Source organism: Zonotrichia albicollis, chromosome 2, assembly GCF_047830755.1.
Source record: "Zonotrichia albicollis isolate bZonAlb1 chromosome 2, bZonAlb1.hap1, whole genome shotgun sequence".
In the NCBI taxonomy this organism is placed as follows: Eukaryota; Metazoa; Chordata; class Aves; order Passeriformes; family Passerellidae; genus Zonotrichia; species Zonotrichia albicollis.
Genome location: NC_133820.1, coordinates 27,441,955 through 27,464,395, shown reverse-complemented (window position 1 = coordinate 27,464,395; position 22,441 = coordinate 27,441,955). Strand labels below are relative to the sequence as shown.

At 41.4% G+C, this 22,441-nt stretch overlaps 2 protein-coding genes across 4 annotated transcripts in view; one reads left to right on the top strand and one right to left on the bottom strand.

Annotated features, from left to right (window-relative positions):
• Positions 1-8,792: 8,792 nt before the first annotated feature.
• On the top strand, positions 8,793-21,434 carry PDHA1 (pyruvate dehydrogenase E1 subunit alpha 1). Of its 2 annotated transcripts, XM_074534643.1 has the most exons (12): positions 8,793-8,974; positions 10,304-10,318; positions 11,729-11,797; positions 13,120-13,293; positions 14,235-14,361; positions 16,623-16,714; positions 17,078-17,170; positions 18,377-18,532; positions 18,719-18,790; positions 19,428-19,495; positions 20,293-20,401; positions 20,982-21,434. In XM_074534643.1, exons 1-12 carry the CDS (start codon positions 8,909-8,911, stop codon positions 21,144-21,146), a joined length of 1,206 nt encoding a protein of 401 aa, XP_074390744.1. In that variant the 5' UTR covers positions 8,793-8,908; the 3' UTR covers positions 21,147-21,434. The 2 variants fall into 2 exon arrangements, with proteins under 2 accessions (XP_074390744.1, XP_074390745.1); XM_074534644.1 differs by lacking the exon at positions 10,304-10,318.
• MAP3K15 (mitogen-activated protein kinase kinase kinase 15) overlaps positions 21,152-22,441 on the bottom strand; it is an 80,385-nt gene continuing 79,095 nt past the window's right edge. For both annotated transcript variants that reach the window (XM_074534641.1, XM_005484406.4), the window contains one exon: positions 21,152-22,042. In XM_074534641.1, coding sequence (XP_074390742.1) covers positions 21,928-22,042 — 115 coding nt within the window. In that variant the 3' untranslated portion in view covers positions 21,152-21,927. The remainder of the gene's footprint in view (positions 22,043-22,441) is intronic.

Below are 22,441 nucleotides of genomic sequence, written 5' to 3'. Positions count from 1 at the left end.
CTGAAAATTTTTTGGTCTTCCCAGTGACATATCTTTTGCTGGCATAGGCAACGTGCAACAGAAGCCTGGCTGAGTCCAAACTACATGTACTGGGAGAAATGAGGAAGTTATTCCTATCAACTGTTCAGGAAAAGTCAATCCAGAAGCAATTTGTTAAGTATTTTTTTCCATTTCCTTCCAGTTTTGCTCTTGAACATTCTTTAACATAGAGCTAACAAAAGGCTTCAGACTACATAAGACTTTATAAATATTTCAGTTATGGGTAGGCCAAGTGCATAATTAATTACTAAAATCAGTACCATATCAAGGCAAAACAGAAAGAAAATCAGTTGAATACAGCTGTCTGAAGCACCACCATTTTATATTTCAAACTCTGGCCTTTCCTCTGCTGTGGAGGAAGTGGAAAGAAATGTGCGGGGCAAATGAGGGAGGTCTTTAGCTGACTGAATGTACGTGTTCAAAAAAGATTGGAAAAATAACAGGAAAACTCACACTGGCTCAAATTTCATTTGCTTCTATTTTCTGATCTGTTCCTTCCACTAAACTTCTCCTAGAAGAGCTATTAAAAAATCCACTCTGGAAATCTACAACAGTCATACCACTTTGGGTCAGCCAGCTGGGTCACTTGTCTCAAACACTTTTCCAGCCACTGAGAAATGTTCTCTCACCAATTCTGTTTGTCCATCTTTCCAGGCCTTTTCTTCTGCTGTCCAAGTGAAAAAGGTAAAAATAAGATTCTGATATTGTGCATCCCTTGGTTTCATGGCTGTCTGCTCTTCACAAGTCCCATGACTACCATCACTGAGTTTCCCTTTTAAAATTCTCTCTGGATAAATAGTAGTACTGGAAATTGATGTGCAGTCATAATAGTTCTGAAATGGGCTTACCTAATTCTTTTTTCCAGCATAGATCTTCAGATCCTTTAAAGCATTGATCAAGCTGAGTATCTAAATAGCTCACTATATGTCGCAATTGGAATGGCTTAAAATACTTTAGGAGTTAAATTCTGAAGAAGAAAAACCTATATAAGGTATATATAAAAACCAAGAAAAATCTATCCAGCCATCCTGCAATCTTAAAATTGTCTATTCAAGCCTTTGTGGAAACCAGGTACTCAATCTGTGTGTCTACTGAAAATATGAAAAATTAATGCAAAAAGAGAACCCACTTCACAGGAAACTAAAACAAATTGCTATGAATATTGCTGAAAAATACTGTTAAATGGCAGTATAAAAATGTAACACATGAATTTTCCTTATCTGTACCCATTACATCCAACTTACACCTTGCCCTTCCTCAGAAAAATGTACTTGCTTCAGGTAAATGGGCAGCCAGAATTTTACTGGTTTGTTTTAATTGCCCAATATATGCATTGAAATAGTTGACTTGCTTGACATATCAGCTTTTTTGAGGATTAAAAAAATAGCCACTTACAAAAACAATAGGAAACATCCCAAAAATATAATTTGAGTTTTGACTCTTGAGGTTTGTAATGGAAAAGAAAATTTGCTGTTGATTGCAGTATATGGCATCAGCTAGAGAATTCTGGATTCTAGCTGGTGAGGGATTGGGAAAATACTGCTTGTCATATGAAACAGGAGACAGACGATTAAAACAGAGCAAAGGGAGGTGGTATCACAGAGAAAACATATCCAAGTCATAATTGTTGTATGAAGTTCATGGGACTCTAAAGCAGTTGAAGTTATTCAGGCAAAAGTAAATAAATTCTGCCTTATTTGGCAGAGACTGTCAAACTAATGAACACTTAAAAATAGTTCCAAACATGAACTTTCCCTCATGCTTACTCATTGTTTTAGTGCAGCTGAAGTTAATCATGCTTCCAAACTCTGAACATAGGATACACAACCTTCAGATATTTTAATGATTTTTCTGTTTTCTTTCTAAGTATTATAGGCTTGTATTTTTGACTGCAAATTGCACATATTGATATATTTGAAAGCTAATACATAGTAGGGTTTACTGTAAACAAACATAAACAATAGAAAACTTCTGATTGATTTTGATTGAGTCTGGAGAAGATCAGTGATCTGAAAAGCAGGATGATAAATCTTGTTCTCATCAAGATGGTAGATACACAGACAATCCTTTCTAGCCTCCCCCAGCTGCTTTCTGGAGAGACATTCCCCTCTTCCTCCCTCTCCTGTGGCAAAGCAAGAAAAATCTAATATCTGAATCTAAAGGAGTAATACAGTTAAAATATTCTGAATTTCTAGGACAAAATTACATGGAATAGCCTATTTAATACCAAGAGAATAACATTTAGAAAAAACTGTAGCCAGTAGCCATTGCCCTGTAATGCTCAGTATTAGGTGACACTGAATTGAGCTCTAACAAAGCTGTACTTAATTTTAAAACCTAGGAAGAAAATAATAATACAGGATTCATTCTACTCATGCAGATTACCAGAAGAGATTCAGCAGTTTAGTGAACATTAGCCATGTTTCCTTAACAAATCTTTACATTTAAATATTTTTCAACCTTCCTCAAGAAAAGAAAAAGCCTGGATGGAAGGTAGTCAGGCTGAGGGGAGTACTCTTCACCTCTCTGAAGTTTTGTTGTTTTGTTTTTTTTTTTTTCTTTTAATTCTATTCCCCATTCTATTTGAATGCAGTTAGAGCAGTATTAGTTGCATAATTGAAGATAATTTTGAGCACCCTTAATCACATGGAAGAAAAGAATTTCTGAAAGTGTGAGATTAGAGAGATAAGTCTTATTCCACAGTCCCCCACAAAGGGGTAAGAGGATATTTTAGTACCAAAGCTCAGGAAGCCAAATTAAAGAATGCCCTCAATTCTGTAATTTGATCGATCTGCTTTCATAAGTGTTCTCTCCTATAATTATTTGCAGGGTTTCTGCACATGGATCCAGATGCACACATGCTGGAGAAAGCAGCATCATGTCATCCCAAACCAGAGGAAGGCAGGGGTGAATCACAATCCACTAAGGGCTGTCAGGATCAATGCAGCTCAGTGCAAAATGGCTTTATATTGTAAGAGTTTGGTATAGAATGGCCATGACACATCCCTCAGGGTGGGAGTTTTGTGGTACAAGACCCTTTCTGTACACCATAACACTGGCTTGGATTTTGCAGAGGTTAAAAAAACTCTGCAACCAGTGCTGCTGTGTTTCTCTGGTGCAGGGAGGAGGGTGGTGTAGATTTGATTGCACTCAGATGTATGAGCTTCACTCAAATCAGATAAGCATTGAAATTATAAAAGGACAAATCTAAACTAGGCATTCCTGCCTCTGAGGGAGCAAGGCTACTGAGGGCAATAGCAACATATCAGGTACTGAGACATCTCCTTCCTTGTGCTCAGGGAAAGGAAATAAACACCACAGACACAACTGGGGAAGCAACACCAAGTGGTCACACCCATTCTGGAGTAACCAGTTTACTCTCAGTTTGTTCCCTCAATGTTATCCCAACATAACTTAACTTGGAGAAGTGCCGAGGCAGCCTCCAGGGGCCCCCTGCTGCAATGGTTTGCTACTGCCTGCAGGGAAAGCGCAGAGGCGCTGCCAGCCCAGGAGAACAGCGGGGATGCGCTTCCATCCCTGGGCTACACTGCCGCCCCACGGCCCTTCTGCACACAGCGCTCAGCCCAGCCTCTAAAACACCAACAGGGCCACAATCAAAGAATTGTTATCCATGACTCTGCTGGTAACATCATTCTGACAAATTGTGCCTGTTCTATTCACTTGTGCTTTTAGGAAATATACGGAAGCACAGAATCTCCCATTTAGCTCCGGAGAGACACAAACCTGAAGGGGCAGAAGATCAGAACTCAGTTATTTGTAAAATTGTGGTCTGAAAGCCAGGATGTAAATCAGTGGTTTACAGCTAGCAGCAGAGAGCAGAACCCAGCAAAGAAAAGGCAGGCAGTGAGCGATGGAGCTGACAAAAATCCTCCACGAAGGAATTTGCACTGAGGTTGTTCATAAGTGAGTGTTGTTCAAAACTATTCTGGCACTGTGAAAAGGAGGGTGTTACACGGAGCTTTATCAACAGAAATGTTATCTGTAAGGTGCTGGGAAATACAACACAGCAGAAGAAGGATGCCTGTGTAAAAAAGATTAAGTAGAAACAGTTGGTTTCTTTACAAAGCTTTCCATGAATTTGGGTTTCACAAATACTTGTTTAAAGCATTTACCTGAGCCCTCTAGACACAAAGCCTAAGATCTCAATTTTGAATAAAACTATACTTTTGTATATACCTGAAAGACATACATGAAAATATCAAAATGCAGAAGGACTGAACTGAGTCTCAAATATAACTATTCAGTGAGATCCAGCAACAACAGAAAATATGTCTGATTTCTTTTGCTCTCAGTTTTCAAGCTGATCAATGTTACATTCAAATATCTCTACAGTAGCTGGGCTTACACAGAAGAGTAAAGTAGCATCTCTTTTCCCATGGACTTTAGTATGTAAATGGGTAGAACCTTTTCTACAGCAGTGCTTCTCTGTATGCTGTAATACTAAATTGTTCCTGGGACTAAAAACCCAAGAAAGTTAACATAATGAGAGGCATAAAAGGATAAAAAAATTGAGCATGAAAAATAACATTATAACTTCATTATTCTCCTTCTCCTTCAAGAGGTTGGTGTTTCCCAAATAATAATGCTGAAAAGCAATCAGAATGAAGAACAGATAATACAATTTCTTAATCCATTTTATATCCCTGCTAGAAGCAAAACATCTGGAAGATCCTAGAAAACTTCCTCTCTTCCAAACTCCAGTGACTCCAAAGAACACAAATCATCTGAAGGATTTTGACAGTACAATTCAGTGTTCTGATTTCCCCATCTATGTTTCTGTCTAAAGCCAAAACTACTAGAACTGAATGGGAAGTAGTCAGAAGGGATGGGAGACATAGATCAAAATAGAGACATTTTCAGTGAGAAATGCAGAGAAGCAATGTGGACCTGAGGAAAGGAAGAGAGGAATACTGATAAAAAAATGCTTGGATAAGAAAATCAAATGAGAGTGGGGAGGACAGGAATTAAAATGGGAGAAGATAAATAAATGGAAATGCAAAACAAAGAATAACGAGGAAAAAACTTGTTCCTGCTGACCAGTTTAAAACAAAGTATAGTGTATTTATTAAGATTTAGAATGGGAGCATGCATCAGGAGTGAAGCTGGTGGTTTAGATTTTAAATATGGGAAAGGAACTAAGACTACATCAGTTCTGTTTGAAAACTTCATTTCTTCAGCCCAGTCCCAGGATCTGGTCCCCTGTCATTCACATCTGAATATATTCATCCCTTTGTGTGCTCTCACTCGGAGTTAATTGAGTTAATTGACTGCTTCCCACCAGGAGGAAGCCAGGGCAGGGCCCTGGAGGCTGCTGTGTGACCAGCACAGATAGGACTAAGGCACCATCCTCCCCAGCCTGTCCTCTCCAGCTCACCATCCAGCACAGAAATGGGCAGCAGAGTCCCCTGTCCTGCCATTCCAATGCCACTCAGAAGGGCTGCTACCAGCCCACCTCAGTTTATTTCAAGCATTTTGAATTAAACGAACATTAAGGACAGAGATTACAATTTAAGGGGCCACCATATGGTGCCCCCAGGGGCCCTGGGGAAGCGTGTCCCAGCACGGATCCTCCCACGGAGGAAATGAGGCTGAAGCAATGTGGCCACCAGCTGTCCCCTGGCAGCCACCCTGGCTGCCTGCTGACCCACAGCTGTGGTGGCACAGGAGCAAGAAAAATCATGCAGCAAAATTCTGACTCCTGGATTGAGGTGGGGATGCAGACAGTGAGCTGGGGGGAGTCCTGGATGCTCCCCTCTGCTTTCAATCCAAGGGCAGACATTTGTAACAGCAGCTGCAATCTGAAAAATAACATTTTAGGATCACACCCAGAACAATAGAACACGATGAATTTTGGCCAACAGCCACTAACACACCCTTGATGTAATACTAAAGTCACACATGGCAAGGTACTCCATTATGAAATCTTACATAATCATCTTTCATTAAATTATTTTCTAGTGTCGTTCTCTGCTTATGATTTTGTTTTCCTCTTCATGTTTGCCTCATTCATGAATTAGCTTTCCACATCAGTTTTCTGTAGGACAATTTAATAATTTCAGCATGTTTTAAGAGCTTTTAATAAAGAAAATAAATTAATATTAATAAAATACCATGAAAAGTAAAAAATTGGCAGAGGTGATACAAATCAATGCTTTGCTGTATTTCCAGGGAGGACAAAAATGGATCATTTCCTATCTAAATAACTATTTCCAATGACCATTAGAAGTGTTGATAACATCTGTCTATAATTGTGTAACTATAAAAATTGCTCTGCTTTTTTTTCTTTCATTAGGAGAAGGAACAGGTAACGACACTGAACTTGAAAATATCTCGACTGGATTATTTTGTGGTGATGATGATGATGATGATGATGATGATGATGATGATGATGATAATAATAATAATAATAATAATAATAATAATAATAATAATAATAATAATTTTCCTTTGAGCAGGAGCTATTGTCCAGTCAACAATTGTTCAGTGATCTCTTGAAACCTTTATTTCATGCTGTTGTTTGGTGAAGTTTGCATGTGAGTTTACCAGAAGCTTCCCATCTCACATACAGATGCCAGTACACTTCATTCTTTTGATAAACCTCATTTGCAGAATGTGAAAACTATTAAAATCAGAAGGTGAATCCTTGTTTTGCCATGCACTCCAGGAAATTCTGACAGCCTCAGCATCCTCCCATGAGCAGCCCAGCCCAGGTGCCCTTTTGTGTTGCTATAAACCTGAATTGGGCAGGAGGACAGTCCCATGAAGGCCTGCTTCATGAGCCTCTCAGATGTAACTGGTGTGTGCATGAACACCATTGATGTGCATGAATCCATCAGCAATCTCTCCAGGAATGTGCAGGCTGACTGATAAAAATGCAGGTTGCACATTTCCAGACAGATGGCCACACTATTCAGAAGTGTCCTGGAACCTCTGGGGGTGTCACAGCACCTTGGAAGCCCGGGGAAATCACACACAGTCCTTCAGGACAATGCTGTCTTTAGCAGCAGAGCCACTCCCTGCCGGCAGAACATCTCCAGCCAGTCTGCTGGAGACTGACAAGTACTTGCTTTCCAAGCACTAAACTGCTGCAGACTAAAGGCACCCTAGGAAAAATGCCTTTTGAAACAACTGATCAGTTTTTCACTTTGCCCTTTATTTTCCTGGAGGTCAGCTGCTGTTGCTGATGTTGTGGCCTCATGAAGGAAGCCTATTCTGCTTAGTAGTGTAGAACTGACTTGCAAAACTCAAATTTCCAACATGGTATGTGCCAATAAAGATTCCACAAGAGGCTCCTGTAGAGACTTGCCTTTAGCAATGTGTCAGCAACAATTGCTTTATCCCTTGGGACACCGGAAGCAGCACTATCCAGCTACTCCCAGATGGATTTCATGATTGCAAAAGTGATAATATTTTCAGACTTTTTTTCTAGATGTGAAAACCAGTACTATAATTTTGCTTCTTTTATACATCCCAGCCTATCTAGAGGCAAAGCATATGTCAAGGAACTTGCAGGGCAGCAGCACAAAGGTAGATGCTGAGCACTGCCAGTGCCCTGCAATGTCACCAGCTCTTGAAGCTGAAGAGTTTCATTAATTTTCAGTCCTCCAGCAAGCTGACACCAACCCTGTGTTTGTTTTTCTGGGCAAGAACTAACCAAAACCATGAAAAGTTAGGCTTCTTCACAGCATCTTTATGAGATGAGAGATGGCTACCTCCCTTCCTACTCTGTGCTACAGACAAAGTGAGAGAAAAATCACATTAGCCACAAGTGTCATTTTTAATGGAATGGGGGAAGCCAGGGAAGAAGGTGGACAGTACAGTGGGGATCCAGATGAGGCTGTATTTTGGAAACAGATGGCATCTTCAGGTTTTTCTGATGGAGGTGAGGTGTAGTTTGAGAGGCACATTTTCACTGGAAATTGTGCCTTAAACATTAATCACTTGAGCTCTGTGCAACATGCAGGACAGAAGCACTTGTGCTGCCAAGAGGTGAAAACCCCCAGGATTTACTTTCTGGGTTTTTCTGGAGAGGAACAGGGGAGCAGAGCACAGCCCATCAGCCGTGTCTGTCCCGTGTCCCGCTGCCCGCCCCGTGTGCCCCGGAGCCAGCGGCAGGAGGACTGAGGTTGGCTGGAGAGATCAGCCGGTGTCACACGGTGGGAGGACCCAGCAGCATCGAGTTAAATTTTAACTTTGCTGTGTATTTCCCAAGGGAGGGATGCCTGTGACGTTAAAGGGAAAACATTTCAACACTTTGTGCATTTAAAAGCCAGGGAATGCCCTCACACGGAGCAGCACATGAAGCACTCAAACCTGAGCACAGAATCAATGAGGCTGGAAAAGAACTCTGATACCATCGAGCCCAGCCCGACCCCACCACGTCAGCCGGACCACGGCACCGAGTGCCACGTCCACTCTTTCTTAAACACCTCCAGGGACGGTGACTCCCCCAGCCCCCTGGGCAGCCCATTTCACTGCCTAACCGCGGTTTCTGAAAAGAAATTCTTCTCAGAATTCTGAGCAGAAACACGCCTCTTCTGAGAAGAAATTCCTCCGAAGATTCAAAATTCTTCCTAACGCACAAAGTGCTACGGGCCCGTGCTTGCTGCCCGCCCCGCGCGGTTCTGAGGGGCAATCCGAGCTCTCCCTCACCGCTGACCTTTAATGACCTTTCATGACATTTCGGCTCCGCCGCCCAGCAGGGGGCGTTGCTCGGGCCGCCGCAGCGCAGGCCCGCGCATGCGCAGGGCGCGGGGACGCAGGACAGGCGGCGGTCGCGGCCGAGGCGGCGGCTGAAGGAGAGCCGCGGACGGGCCCTGCGGCAAGCGCTGCCCTTCCTTCCCGCTCCATGCGCAAGATGCTGCTGGCCGCGCTCTCCCGATTGCTGCAGGGCCCGGCGGCCGCCGGGAGGACGGTGAGTGCGGCCGCCGAGCGCGGCCGGTGCCGGCCCGTTCGGGAGTGGTGCGGGGTAGGAGGGGCGCGCGGGGGCAGCCCCAGAACAGCCTGGGAGAGACGGCGGGGGCTGCCCGGGAACGTGGCTCCAGCGGCAAGGGAGAAAAACTGATGAAAAATTAAATAAATTAAAAAAAACCTGGGATTTTCATTCCCCCTCTTTGCCTGACGATCCCAAGTGACAGTAAAATGGTCGTCGCGTATAGGGGCTCGCTTTTTAAGCCCTTAATGGCGCAGGGCTTTGATCGATCTTGTTCCTACACTCTTGGACTGCCCAGGTCAGGTCCCTCAGAGGGATCTGCTCGGCCCGAGTGTGACCGAACTGCTTCACCTCCCTTTGCTCAGCCAACAGCCCCTTTCAACTTCTGCATGAATTTTGTTTCAAAGTTTGTTATTGTTTTGTTATTAGTGTGAGTCACTTATTGTATTTTATCTTTGCTGTGTGAAAAATCCTGCTTTTACCACTTCATGCTGCTTATTCCACTGTAATGACTGTGGCCATGAGGATAAATTAACCCTGCTGAAAAAACCTAACGTCCACTCTTTCTTAAACACCTCCAGGGACGGTGACTCCCCCAGCCCCCTGGGCAGCCCATTTCACTGCCTAACCGCGGTTTCTGAAAAGAAATTCTGCTCAGAATTCTGGCAAGGCCAGAGTTAAAAGGTACTTTTAGGTAACTGGAAATCAGGTTCCTTTTTGCCATTGGGAGCAGATATATTGCTGCTTCCCCGTTCTGAGGCAGATCTCTCACCCAGGCATTCACTGCTTGTGGATCACTGGATCCATCAGAAAAACACAGGGCAGAAAATCTACTGGAAGTTCTCGTTATCTGTCTTTGGGCTGCATATCTAGGAGTGTTTTCTACTTCACAAATAGAATCTCTAGATGAAATTCTGCAAATATGGGTGCCTAAAATTTGTCCCTTACTACAGGTACTTGGCCTGCTCTGCACATGCTGTGTTCTCCTGGAATGCCAAAGTAAACCTGGTTCAGATATTTCAATAACTGCTTACCAAATATGTAAATATTTGTCTTTAATTGTTCCTATGCCTCTGTAGTGAAGGCATAAATTACCAAATAAATAGAGGTAGACTTAATCCATAAAGCAGTATCTCATATATGCTTTGAGCATTCTCCAGAGTGTACAGATGGATTTCCATGTATAGAAACTACCACTTGCAGTGTTCTATTCTGGCTGGATAATAGTTTGCTGACTTCTCCTTCCCTCATTATTTGATACAGCTACTTACTCTTCTTCATTTTTTTTCCTTCCAAATGCTGCTAACCTAGGGAGCCGTTAGTGAGGTAAGGCCTCAGTCAGTCTGGTCTAGGTGTACCTTTGATAGGTGTACTGCCCACAAATCAGGGCTTTTGTCCAGACTCCTCAGTGTGCTTTTATGTCCTGTTCAGGGCAGGGAATTTAACCAGGTGGGCTGAAGAGATCCTTCCCAACCCTGGCCATTCTGTGATACTGTGAATCCAAACTGTGGATTTACTCCAGCTCTAGAAGTAAAATAGCTTTTCTTCACTGATAATACTGATGTATTGTGGTAAATAGTGTAGAAGCTGTGTTTAAATTAAAACTTCTAAATATTTAGTCTGATAACAGGGCAGGGTGAATGGGGGCAGTGTTACTGATAAATCTGATCAATATGCAACAGAGGAGGTAACCAGCATGGGCTGAGAATTTTCTCCCAAGCTTCACACGTGTCAGTCAGAACTTTTTTGGAGATGGTGACCTGAACATTCTCAAAATTTTGGTGGAATCTACCTTCAGCTAAATGTATGAGGATTCCCTGGCTGAAGGAGCTGCTGAAGATTTTGTGTGACTTAATCAGCAGTACAGTCTTGCCAGTAAAGATGTAGTGTTCCTTATGCTGTGGCCACAGAGCATGCATGGACATGGGCCCATCCTGCCTGATGCTGCAGTGAAACTTGCTAAAGTAATCTAAAATCACCACCATTCACTGGTCAGTACCCTGTGTTCCTTCTTTAAAAGGGAGCAGTAATGTATTTTTAAACATCATTCCCATCTCTCCCCTACCATGCCACCCTTTCTATTGTTCTGTGTTTCTATCCTCAGGCACTTTCTGTGTTTCCACATAATTTTTAGAGTAGTGGCCATGCTGTTACTGAAATGATTCTCTCTCTCCATTGTTATGGCTTTGAATTCCCCCAGTTTCTCTTCCTATTAAAAAGTGAGAGCAGTTTATATTTCAGATATCTGCTGGATTCCTTTTGTTTGGTTGGTTCTGGATTGTTTTTTGGGGTTTTTTTCTGTTCTATCTAGTCAAAATTCCAGTCAGCACAGAGAGTCAGCAAAGTCTGCATTGGCTGTCTCTCCTTATATTGTCAGCCTGGCATGTGAAGGGATAAACAATTATTTTTGTGGTTTTGAAACTCTTCATTGTCAAAAGTTTTGAAATTTACTGGGTTTATTTTAGATAATCAAGAGTATTACCAGTTTAAATTCTCTTTTTCTAAACCTTATTTTAAATAATGGGTTTTAAAGGACTTTAGCATACAGAATAAAAGTTCCCAGGTCTTATGGTATATACTACTGCTGTGTCTTATTTATAAATTATCTCAGTTTGGGAGTACTCTTAGAAATTACTTGAAAAGAATACTCTTAGAAATTACTTGCAAAGTCACATACTTTTACTTTATAATTACATTTAAACTTTGCTCATGCTTTGGTTTTGTCTTTCTTTTAAGGCCTCTCGAGTGATGGTGGCATCACGTAACTACGGAGACTTCGCAAGTGAAGCTAAGTTTGAGATTAAGGTGAAGAAGAACACTTAGTACTGGCATTCTTTGTAAGCATTTGTTAGAGATCTTAACCTGATGGACTGGTCCCCATCTCTCTTTCAGTTAGAAAATGTGGTTTGAATTTCCAGAACCAAACCCCTCACTATCTGACTTGATTACTAAGTGCAGCTGGAAGCATTGTGTTGGCAGTGTGTGGTAATGTTACTTGTTTCTTAAGAATGTGAAGTGGTGATTTTTTGCAGCTGTTATATTACAATGCAGCTGTGAGAGCAGTGTTAGAAAGAAACTAAAGAACCTTTTCTGTTCTGTTCTGTTGTTTCCTTAATGCTTTTCAAACAATTAGGTGTTTGCAGTCTATCCCTAAGATGCAGCTGGTTGAAGTCTGTGTGGCTTTTTGAGGAAAAAATATGGCATCCTTTCAGTGTTTGACTTGGTGCTGCTCAGAAAATGTGTGTTATATTCTGTCAGCTTTCCACTGTGGCTGGGTCTTAGGAAAAAGTGATGTTTCTATTGGCAGTAGCTTCTGGGCTGGTGTTTCATTCAGGAGTTGATGCAGGAAAATCTGAAAGAAATAATTTGTGTTGTTTTCCACCCTCTCCCTGTTTGGCTGTGCTGTGAAGCATGAAAATTGTTCAGGTGGAAGGGAAGGAATATATGTTTATATGAAAATTCTTTTTTGAGTAGATACAAGGTTTAATATTTGATCTTGTGTTGATAACAAGACTCCAGAGTTTCTGTTGTTCTGTGAACTTTGAAGCAGAGTTGTCTTGAGTAGTGTGCCCAGGTGTTATATCCAGTTCATCTAGGTGTCAGTGGATTTGCTCTGGAGTGACTTTTGATTTGATAGAAGCTGCCTTTAACCTATATAAAAGTATTTTGGCCATTTAATCTGCACTGACAGAGTAATTTATTTAGTCTCTTCCACTGAACTTACTGTTTATTTATCACAGAGGTAGCAGAGGTGAGGGCCAGTCTTAGGGCCAGATCTTACAAACTGTTTAACAGAGGAAACTCTTGATCTTTCTTATCTTTTCACTAAGCCTCTGTAGCTCTTACCTAGTATTTAGTGTGCAACAAGCATGGAAATGTGCTTTTTGCCATATTTCTGGAGGACTTGAGTTCATCTTCTGCTTCGAGGAATAATGAGGCTTTATTTTCTGAGTAGAAATCTGTCTTTATTAAAAATAAGGGTTTTATTTCCCTGAATTTTGAAACAGTGCACAGTTGTCCTGACCTGTTACACTCTGAATTTGAAAATGGCAGATCATCGAAAAATGAAGTAATATTCCTAAGCAGGATGAATGGTTTTGAGGGAATGATGACTTGTTTGACTGCAGCAATGTGACCTGCACCACCTGGAGGCAGGCCCGCCCACCACGGCGGTGATGACGCGGGAGGAGGGGCTGCAGTACTACAAGACCATGCAGACCATCCGCCGCATGGAGCTCAAGTCTGACCAGCTCTACAAGCAGAAGATCATTCGTGGCTTCTGCCACTTATATGATGGTCAGGTAAGAGCTCTGGGCCAGGAGGTTTTGTCTTAGCTTATTTAATGTAGGGATTTTAATAGAGTGGAGAATGTAGAACTGGTTTATCTATGTGCATTGTGAGAGAAGGAGAGGGACAAGAGGAGGGAGGAGAAGAGACACAAAGACAGGGAAGGACACAGTGCAGCTGAAGATCAGTGAGGAATGAGCACATTTGAAGGCCTGTATTTTCCCCCTCAAGTTTCATTGATGGCTTTTGTTTCTGTATCTCCTGGATCATGTGCCCACTGAAAAACAACAGCCAGGAGAACCTATCCTCATGCTAACATTCTCCATCTGCAAAGCAGGCACAGGGTTGGCCCTACTAGCAGCCTCCACCTGAACCCACGGCTCCGACCACCTACACAACTTCCACCTCCTACAATGCTAAAAATTATCCCCCCAACTGCAATACTCCTCCCCTTTACCCTCCTCTCCTCATGCAAACACCTATGAACTGACATTACATTATACAGCCTACTAATCACCACCATTGGCCTCCAATGACTTACACCAACATGCTACCCAAACAAAGGCCTAACCCCCTGAACATCCATTGACCAAATCTCCTCCCCTCTGCTAGTCCTTCATGGACTTACTGAAACTTTGCTGTCTGTCCATTATCCCCTGATGTTTTTGAATTGTGGTGGTTGAGATACTTCACTGGTGGAGGAAATTCTTCAGATATCTGCAGATTCTGGTTCCTCTCCCATGTCACGCCTTTGCTAGTCCATCAGGTTGGAATGTAGAGCCCAAGGCTGTTGTAGCTCCAGGCCTGTTACCAACCCTTGGGATTTAAGTCAGTCTCCTGTATCTGTGCTCTTCCTGTGACCTGCCAGTATTTGGTGTGTGTGGGATCATCAGTGTGCCACTGTGGGAGCTGTGTGTTTTTCTTCCTTGCTGACCTTGCCTGTTGTGTGTGACAGGAGGCTTGCTGTGTGGGGATTGAGGCCGCCATAAAGCCCACAGACCATGTGATAACGGCGTACAGAGCCCACGGCTTCACCTACACCCGGGGGGTGCCTGTCCGGGAGATCCTCGCTGAACTCACAGGTTTGTGCTCTGCACAGTGAGCTCACATCTGCTGGGCTTGTGCCAGAATGCTTCTCTCAAATTCAAAGTGATGTCAGTGCACAAAGTGTACTGGGCCTTCAGAAGCAGTTTAGTGACATAACAGAATGGATCAATTGTTTCAGTTCTATGAATCAGTGATTTTTACTGTAAAAATTAGTAAATAAGGAATATTTAAGTGCTGGTACTTCTAAAGAACATATTAATAAGATTTTTCTGGATACCATATGCTATATTCTTTGTGCTGCAGCAGATTTGAACTTGCTGATGGTAGGCATCTGTTCTCAGTGGGACAGGGCATTATCCTCTCTAGGAGAAAGACCTAGATTTTCAGAATTATGCTCATGAAGTCTTAGGAAGACTGGTAAACTTTGCCTGTAATGATAAACTGATTTGGGAAAATTTGACTGTAACAAGAATATTAAGTGATAATCGAGACAGAGATTTTGCAGAAAGGAGAGATGGCTGTCCACAGTAGGGGTTGAGGATGGAGCAGGGAAGAGAGGATCAGCCTGATGAACTCTTATGAGATCTGTGAACAGATCCAAGGAGGTTGAAGGCCTTTATGCATCACTGGTATAATAAAGACTTGATCTGAGAATCTTTATACCTGTTTGGGAGTTAGACAAGTGGTATGATTTTGTAAACTAACGATTGTTTATGCTAAGAATGCATATCTGTAATGTGCACAAAAACCCAGAATCCAGTGGTGACTGATTAGCCAAGTGTCACTGGATACTGGTAAGTCAGAAAATAAATGGGAAGATTGTAATGACTGAAGCCAACTATGGCTGTGAAGATACAAATATGAGTCATAATGTAGTGGGATTTTTTTACATTTCATGACAACTTTCTTTAACATTATACTTGACTTTATTGGGGCTCTTTCAATTGGGAAGGAATGGCTGTGGTAAAGAGACAGTTATTCCAGAAAATGACACTGGGGAAAGTTCTTAGAGCTGCTGCTAGAGCCATTCTTGCAGAGAAGGATCTTGACTACAAATGCCAAACTAAAAGACAGCATGAGTTACAATGACAGAATTAAAAAATCTTTGAAGGAGAAGGAAGCAGTCACCCAAAATAAAACCAGTAGATAAGATCCTAGAGGAAACAAGCTATAGAAAAGGACTTTTCAGGAGAATTGACAATTACATGAGAGTTTGTGTTCTAAGAAAAGTAGAAAATGTAGCAAAAAGTAACATTGGTTAATAAGGAATTATTAAATACATTCTAAAATGCAAGAAGGGAGTGTACAAAAAGTGGAGGGAGCTTGATAAAAGTAAATTATACAGCCTACTTATTCATAAAACTATTTTTCTTAAAATCAGACTTTTTTTTCTTTGGTCTTAGCTGGCAAAATCTGTAACAGCTCCCACAAAACCAATTAAACCATTCATAAACATAGGAAAGGTATGAGAAATATCAATAATAAAAATGATCCACTGCAAAGTAAGAAAGAGAAGTACAAATTTCAGAAAGAGACTCATTTCTAAAATAAACATGCAGGCTAATGTAAGAAAACCAACCAGACAAGCTGTGCTTATTAGAAATAAAATACAATCTTCTATGAATGGCAACAAGACAGATAAGAATAGGAAAGGGAATGGGCTGATGAGAAATTCTGTGTTCTTAGATGGGCTCATTTAAATAGGGTTTGTTGTAAGGCTTCATGGATCACTTGTTATCTTCGAACTACCTTGAAGAAAGCTGGGCTGGGTGACTAATGTTTATATTGGGGTGGAATGGGGAGCTGGTAGTAGTTGGGGGTTTTTTTAGTGTCCTTTTGGTAATTTTTACATGAGGTTATTGTCAAAGGGAAGACAAGTCTAAATTATTGCAAGTAATTTGGAACATTATTCTTACTTTTCTTGCAGAAGCTGAAAGTAATTATATACTTCTTGCAAATTAAGATATGGGACCTTGTTGTCTATTAAAAAACACTTCATATTTATCTGAAAGTGCTTTTGTATAGTAGGACACTGAAACTTTTGTTTGGTTTTGAAATTTCTTAATCTCATCCATATTTCCACAGTTATGCTTTCGTTATTGTTCTCTCTTTTCCTTCCTTATTTGTTTTCTGAGATGTTTAACTGTAAACTTGTATGAGAGAGGCCCTCATGTTCTAACTCCGCACAGATCATGGCCTTAGTGTTAGGAACTTACCTTTAGGAACTGAATTAGATGTTTCTATTTGTATATTATTTTTCCTTCAAAACAGAAGTTGCTCATTATTCACATTTCAGGTCGAAAAGGAGGATGTGCAAAGGGAAAAGGAGGATCAATGCATATGTATACCAAAAACTTCTATGGAGGCAACGGTATTGTTGGTGCTCAGGTACATACATTACTTCTGTTTTAAAGCACAAGCTCAGTTAACTCGTGTCCTGTTGCCTCTCAGTGTTTCCTCTCAGTTTTTGTGGTGTGTGAGGTTGTATGCAGATACCATTGCTCTGTGGCTGGTATGTCTTATTCTGGTGTTCTCACTGTTTTGTAAACTGTAGAAAAATAATTCAAATTGAGAATACTGTTCATGTTTATAATTTGACTGCAATAACATTTTTAGCAAAGGGAAGTGGGTGGGTAACAGCTTGTTTATTGAGCAGGTCTCTAATAGCCTAAATGTCTCCTTCAAGATCTCAGGCTTCTTATCTTCAACTCCTTTAAATGTTCTAAAATGTTTTGTCCTGTACTCTGACAGGTTCCTCTTGGAGCTGGGATTGCTCTGGCCTGTAAATACTTTGCTAAAAATGAAATCTGCGTGGCCTTGTATGGGGATGGTGCAGCCAATCAGGTAAAGCAGTGTGGCTGGGGGGAATCCATTTTCCTTCTGTGCTCTGTGAGCTCTGCCTTTACTCCAAGGGGTGGAAGAGTACATTTTGCCCTCCCTGTGCACCTGCAACCCAGGCAGTGTTGATGAACTCCCTGGAGGTGGCCAGGCATGTTGCAGATTTTGGACATGGCCACTCTTATTTGAGTTGTCTTAGGTGTTTGAGCAGGGATGTGTTCCAACAACTGTGTAGTCCTCAAAGGGGTGATTCAGGTGAACAGTTTAGAAGTTAATTGCTAGGTGCTCTTTATACATTAGGAATGTTCCATGTGCCTGCAGTGTTTTATCATATTTTGGACCTGTGTAAACATCTGTCCTTCCCCACCCCTGTTTTGAGTTTGGCCCTTGTAGCTGTAGTGAAGGGAAAGGTTTTTGGCTCCTTCTGTTCTGGAGCACAGTGAGTGAATGAGGCTAATGGTTAATTATGTGAATGGCACACGAATCTTGAGAGGAGGGGTTTCCAGTTACTCTTTACCCTCTTTCCAGTTGTGCACAGCTCACCTAAGTGTGGCACCCTGAACTGTCTGTGCTGTAAGGAGAGCTCTGAAGGATGGCAGTGAAGATGACAGTGCTGCTGGATAGGGAGAGATGTGTAAATCATGTTTCTGAAGACTGAGAAGAGGACAGAGCATTCTGGCAGAGCCAGTTACTATTGCTATTCCAGCCAGACTCTTCATGTTATCAGCTGAGACAATAAGTCAGATAAGCAGTTGGTGATTTGTGTGTACCACTGATGGTTTCACACTTTCAAAGCACAGGTGGAGATCTCAGTTCATGGTTTTCCCTGAATTTGACTCAGAGCAATCAAGGCTGACTGCAGTCAAACTTAATTTTGCTGTAGCAGCATCCTGCCAGGTAAATCAATTGTCAAGTATTTTTTATGACTGTTGCTGAAATACCTGAGTTAAGTTAAAGTGGAAGGTTTTGTGGTACCCTAACACAGATACTGATTCAGGCTTAAAAATTAACTTCTGTAAACTACTGGTTGAGATGAAAATTACCTTATATAATGTAGCTTCTCTTTTATTCCTTCTGACCTGTAGCAAATGGCTGGTTTCAGATCACTTTTAGCATTACAATTTGTAGACCTCTGCAACTGAAGGATTTTCAGTAGAGCCTAATGCTTGAAGGCTGAGCTCCCTGATGAGATGTAATTTAATTTTCTTTCAGGGCCAGATATTTGAAACCTACAACATGGCTGCCTTATGGAAGTTGCCTTGTATTTTTGTCTGTGAGAACAATCGGTATGGAATGGGAACATCAGTTGAAAGAGCTGCAGCCAGCACTGACTACTACAAAAGAGGATACTTCATTCCAGGTCTCAGGGTGAGTACAGCTGTTTTTTTGTGGGGGAATGTGTGTGCACATACCTAGACAACACATACATAGGTATGTACTTTATTTCTGCATATATTTACTTGAAGCTGAATTCTGTTCCACTTGTGGAAATATGAGATTGGAAGTTTGGAGGCTGGGATTTTTTTGCCTTACTGTGTCCTTTCTCATTACCAGGTGGACGGCATGGATGTGCTCTGTGTCCGAGAAGCAGTAAAGTTTGCAGCTGAGTACTGCAGATCTGGAAAAGTAAGTCTGTAATTGGCATTGCTTCTCCATGGGTGGAATTCTTGCAAGCTATTGCTGCATAAGTAGTTCCTCAATTTGTATTAACCAAACACTTATTATTTATACTGTCAGTTTTTCCCATTTCTACCACAGTTACTTTCTGTTTTGAAAGGTGTTACGACTGTCAGGCAGTTGTGATCTCTGTGTTTAGTTAGGGGAAGCATCAAGGAAGGTGACAGTCATTCTATATTTACAAGAAATGGAAAGTGAAATAAAGGTTTTGTGAGTCAATGTTAGTGTCTGTCACCCAAGTACAGTAACACTGGTTTTGAAGATTTTCAATACTTGAAGTAATGAAGGTTCTGTGAGGTAAATGGAAATATTCTGAGTAATGGTGGAAGGAAAGAAATTGTAAAGCTGCTCATGAGAAAATGAAAATAAATGCTTACAATATCAGCACATGCTTTCATTTAAAAAGAATTAGGTTTCATTTTACTGTGTGAAACTATAAGTGCTAATATTATGTAAATTAAACTGAGAAAAACCTATCGAATAAAAATAATTGATCACTGGTGCAGTTCAGCTCAAGCAAACAGTTGCTGCTGTAACAATTTGGTCACTCATGGTGGCAACACTCAGTATTTCTGTTCATTTCAAGGGTCCTCTTGTGATGGAGTTACAGACATATCGTTACCATGGCCACAGTATGAGTGACCCTGGAATAAGGTACTGTCACATTCTTCCTTCTTTCTTTTCACTGAAAATAAATACTGATGGTCAGATTCTAAGAGATTAAACTGTGAAAGTCAGTGTTTAAATCATATGTCAGATGCATTTAAAGGTTACAATGAAATTGCTATGAGCAGCCTGCTCACTCATCTCCCTGCTCAGCTGCTAATCTGTAGCCATGTCACACACTTGTTTTAATGCAGAATTAAAAGATGTGGGTTTAGAACAAGCACAAAGTCAGTTAAACTTCTGTGCTCTCTATTAATGAATTCTGCTCACAGTGTGTCCTAATGAAGGTTTGGTTAATTAGCATCATGCTTTTCTGGGGTTTTAAAAAGATGAAAATCCTGTAAGGTCAAATTACAGGAACAGTTTGGACTCCCCAGACAAGTTGAACGCATCCTAAAAGTACAAACATCCATGTGATCAAGCTGCATGTGTCAGCATGAAGTAGAGGTGTATCGCAGCTCTTGACTGGAAACTTGCAGTGGCTTGGAAGCATGTGGATGTCATGCAGCCCCCTCCATAGGGGGGAAGGGTTAGGAGGAAATAAGGCCCTTCAGGATAACTGTCTCAGGCTGGGTTTGCCCCCCTTGAGTCTGGAGCTCTTCTGCTCAGTTGGTATTTACAAATCTCTCTCTCGAGGCCTCTGGCTCTGTGCCATCCTTTGGGTGATCAATGTTCTGTGTTGTCAGTGCATCCCTGCCAACTCTTTGGACTCTTTTTCTAGAAGTGAGCTGTGTCCAGACCTCACTCTGCCCCAGGGTTCATGTCTTTGCCTGTCTTGTTCCTAGCTATCGTACTAGAGAAGAAATTCAAGAAGTGAGAAGCAAAAGTGATCCTATTACTTTGCTGAAGGACAGAATGGTCAACAACAACCTTGCTAGCGTTGAAGAACTAAAGGTATGGTTTTAGTTGCTGTGTAAGGAAGCTCTTGAGCAGTCACACACTGATGATCTCCAGAAAGCACATCACTGGGCAGCATGCCATGCTTTTCTTTAAAGTTACTTAAAGTTTGCTTTAACATCACTTTTGTAAATGAAGGTGAAGTTTTGTTGCAGACCAGCTCCTGAAGTTGTCTTCTGCTGGAAAGGCTTTTTGCTTTTGGGTGCTAAGTAAGGCTGGGGGGTGTAATTTGCTAACAGATAGAAATAAAAATTACCTTGCCTTTCTTGACTCTCCAGAAGGGGATGAGTCTTGGAAAGGGAAATGACCAAATGTGAAGAATCCTATGAAGGAGTGAGGAGCTCTCTAACCCTGAGGAGCCCTCCAGGCTCAGTGGGGTCATGTTCCTTGGTCAGTAAGGTACCAGTACTACCCAAAATGATGCAGTTTAGTAGGGAAGGAGTTTTAAAAGGTTTTTGATTTTATATTTCTAGTCATTGTTAACTAATTCTGACTGATATTTTAGGATAGCATTTACATTCAAAATCATGATGCTTTTTCTGAGCTGTCTTCTAATAAGCATGCATTTCTGGTTTAGGAAATTGATGTGGCAGTAAGGAAGGAGATTGAGGAAGCTGCTCAGTTTGCTACCACTGACCCAGAGCCTCCCCTGGAAGAACTGGGTCACCACATCTACTTCAATGAGCCACCCTTTGAAGTGCGTGGCCCAAACCAGTGGATAAAGTACAAGTCTGTCAGCTAAAGGCCTTTTTATTGGTGTAACTTATTCTTATGAATAAGTGAATGCATTTACAGGAACTATATAAACAACTCTTAAGCTTATTTAAGAGCTCTTTCAAAAGAGGAAATGTGTAAGGAAATCCATCTGAGTATGGAATTTCTTAACCATGCTGAATGTTTCAGAAGAAGCTAAGTCGAAAGTGGTTTATTTAAAGTGCTATATATTTGCTTTACTGACTTTCTTTGGATCGCTGTATTTGTTAAGTACAGTGTAAAAAGAAAAATAAAAATTAAACTTTACCAACCTTTATCTAATGGTCTGTGTTGTTTCATGAACTCTTTCCCAGAAACCCCACCAAAAATACAATTTATGTGCTCTGGTTTTGCTGCAGAAAAGTCAGTAATTGAAAACACAGGCTTTTCTCAGTAGTTCAGTGAGAGTAGCTTTAATACAAAAAGCTGTATAAATCCATCTACAATGGGGTGACATGCTCTAGCATATCCCCTCCCTGCTCAAACCATCAGCCAGCAGAAGTAACACATTTTAAGTTCACAGTTTTCACAGAGCTGAAGCCAATTCAGGTGGGTTTTTTCTCTGCTAATGTTTTGTATTACATCGACAGGCATCATGTGCTTTAGTCTTGTCATAAATACCTCACATGCATTGACACTGACTTAAAAGCTGCTACTGTTCACTGTGCATTACACTGATGGTGAAAGAAGCTACATAACTGTGCAAAACCTGCAAGGCCACTGTACATACAAATATATACATCTAACAGGTTAAGTGCTGGGAATGTATTTCATTTGCTTATTCCCTTTTTGTGTTCTTCCAAAGCATTGACCTGCACTGAGGTCCTGCTGGATGCTTGTCGGTGGTTCAGGATTGCATTCCAGATTCTGCAGCGAACACCCCCCCTGCATGAAGGGAAATGGAGAGCAGTTAAGGAGAGCTCCCTCATCTCCACTGCCTTGAAATGAGCAAGAAGTAAAAAACCAAGAAATCCCAAGGCTAGAATGGTTATGACAGTACACTGTTATGGTAATAGCAAAAACTTCCAGGTCTGCCAGGGGTTAACAGAATGATGAGAAAAGGACCTGAATCAATGGGTAGAAAACATAAATTCTTTATGCCTGTTTTTCATATGATTACATATGAATATTTTCATACAATCTCATCGTGAAGAGTGCAAAAAAAGGTCCCAACCTGGATAAATGCCAAAGCAGATAGATGGCTCAAAGCATCCTTCGTGTAGTTGTGTCAGTTGTGAATACTTTTATCAGAAAATCTGAGAGGAAACTGATGGCAGTTACCCC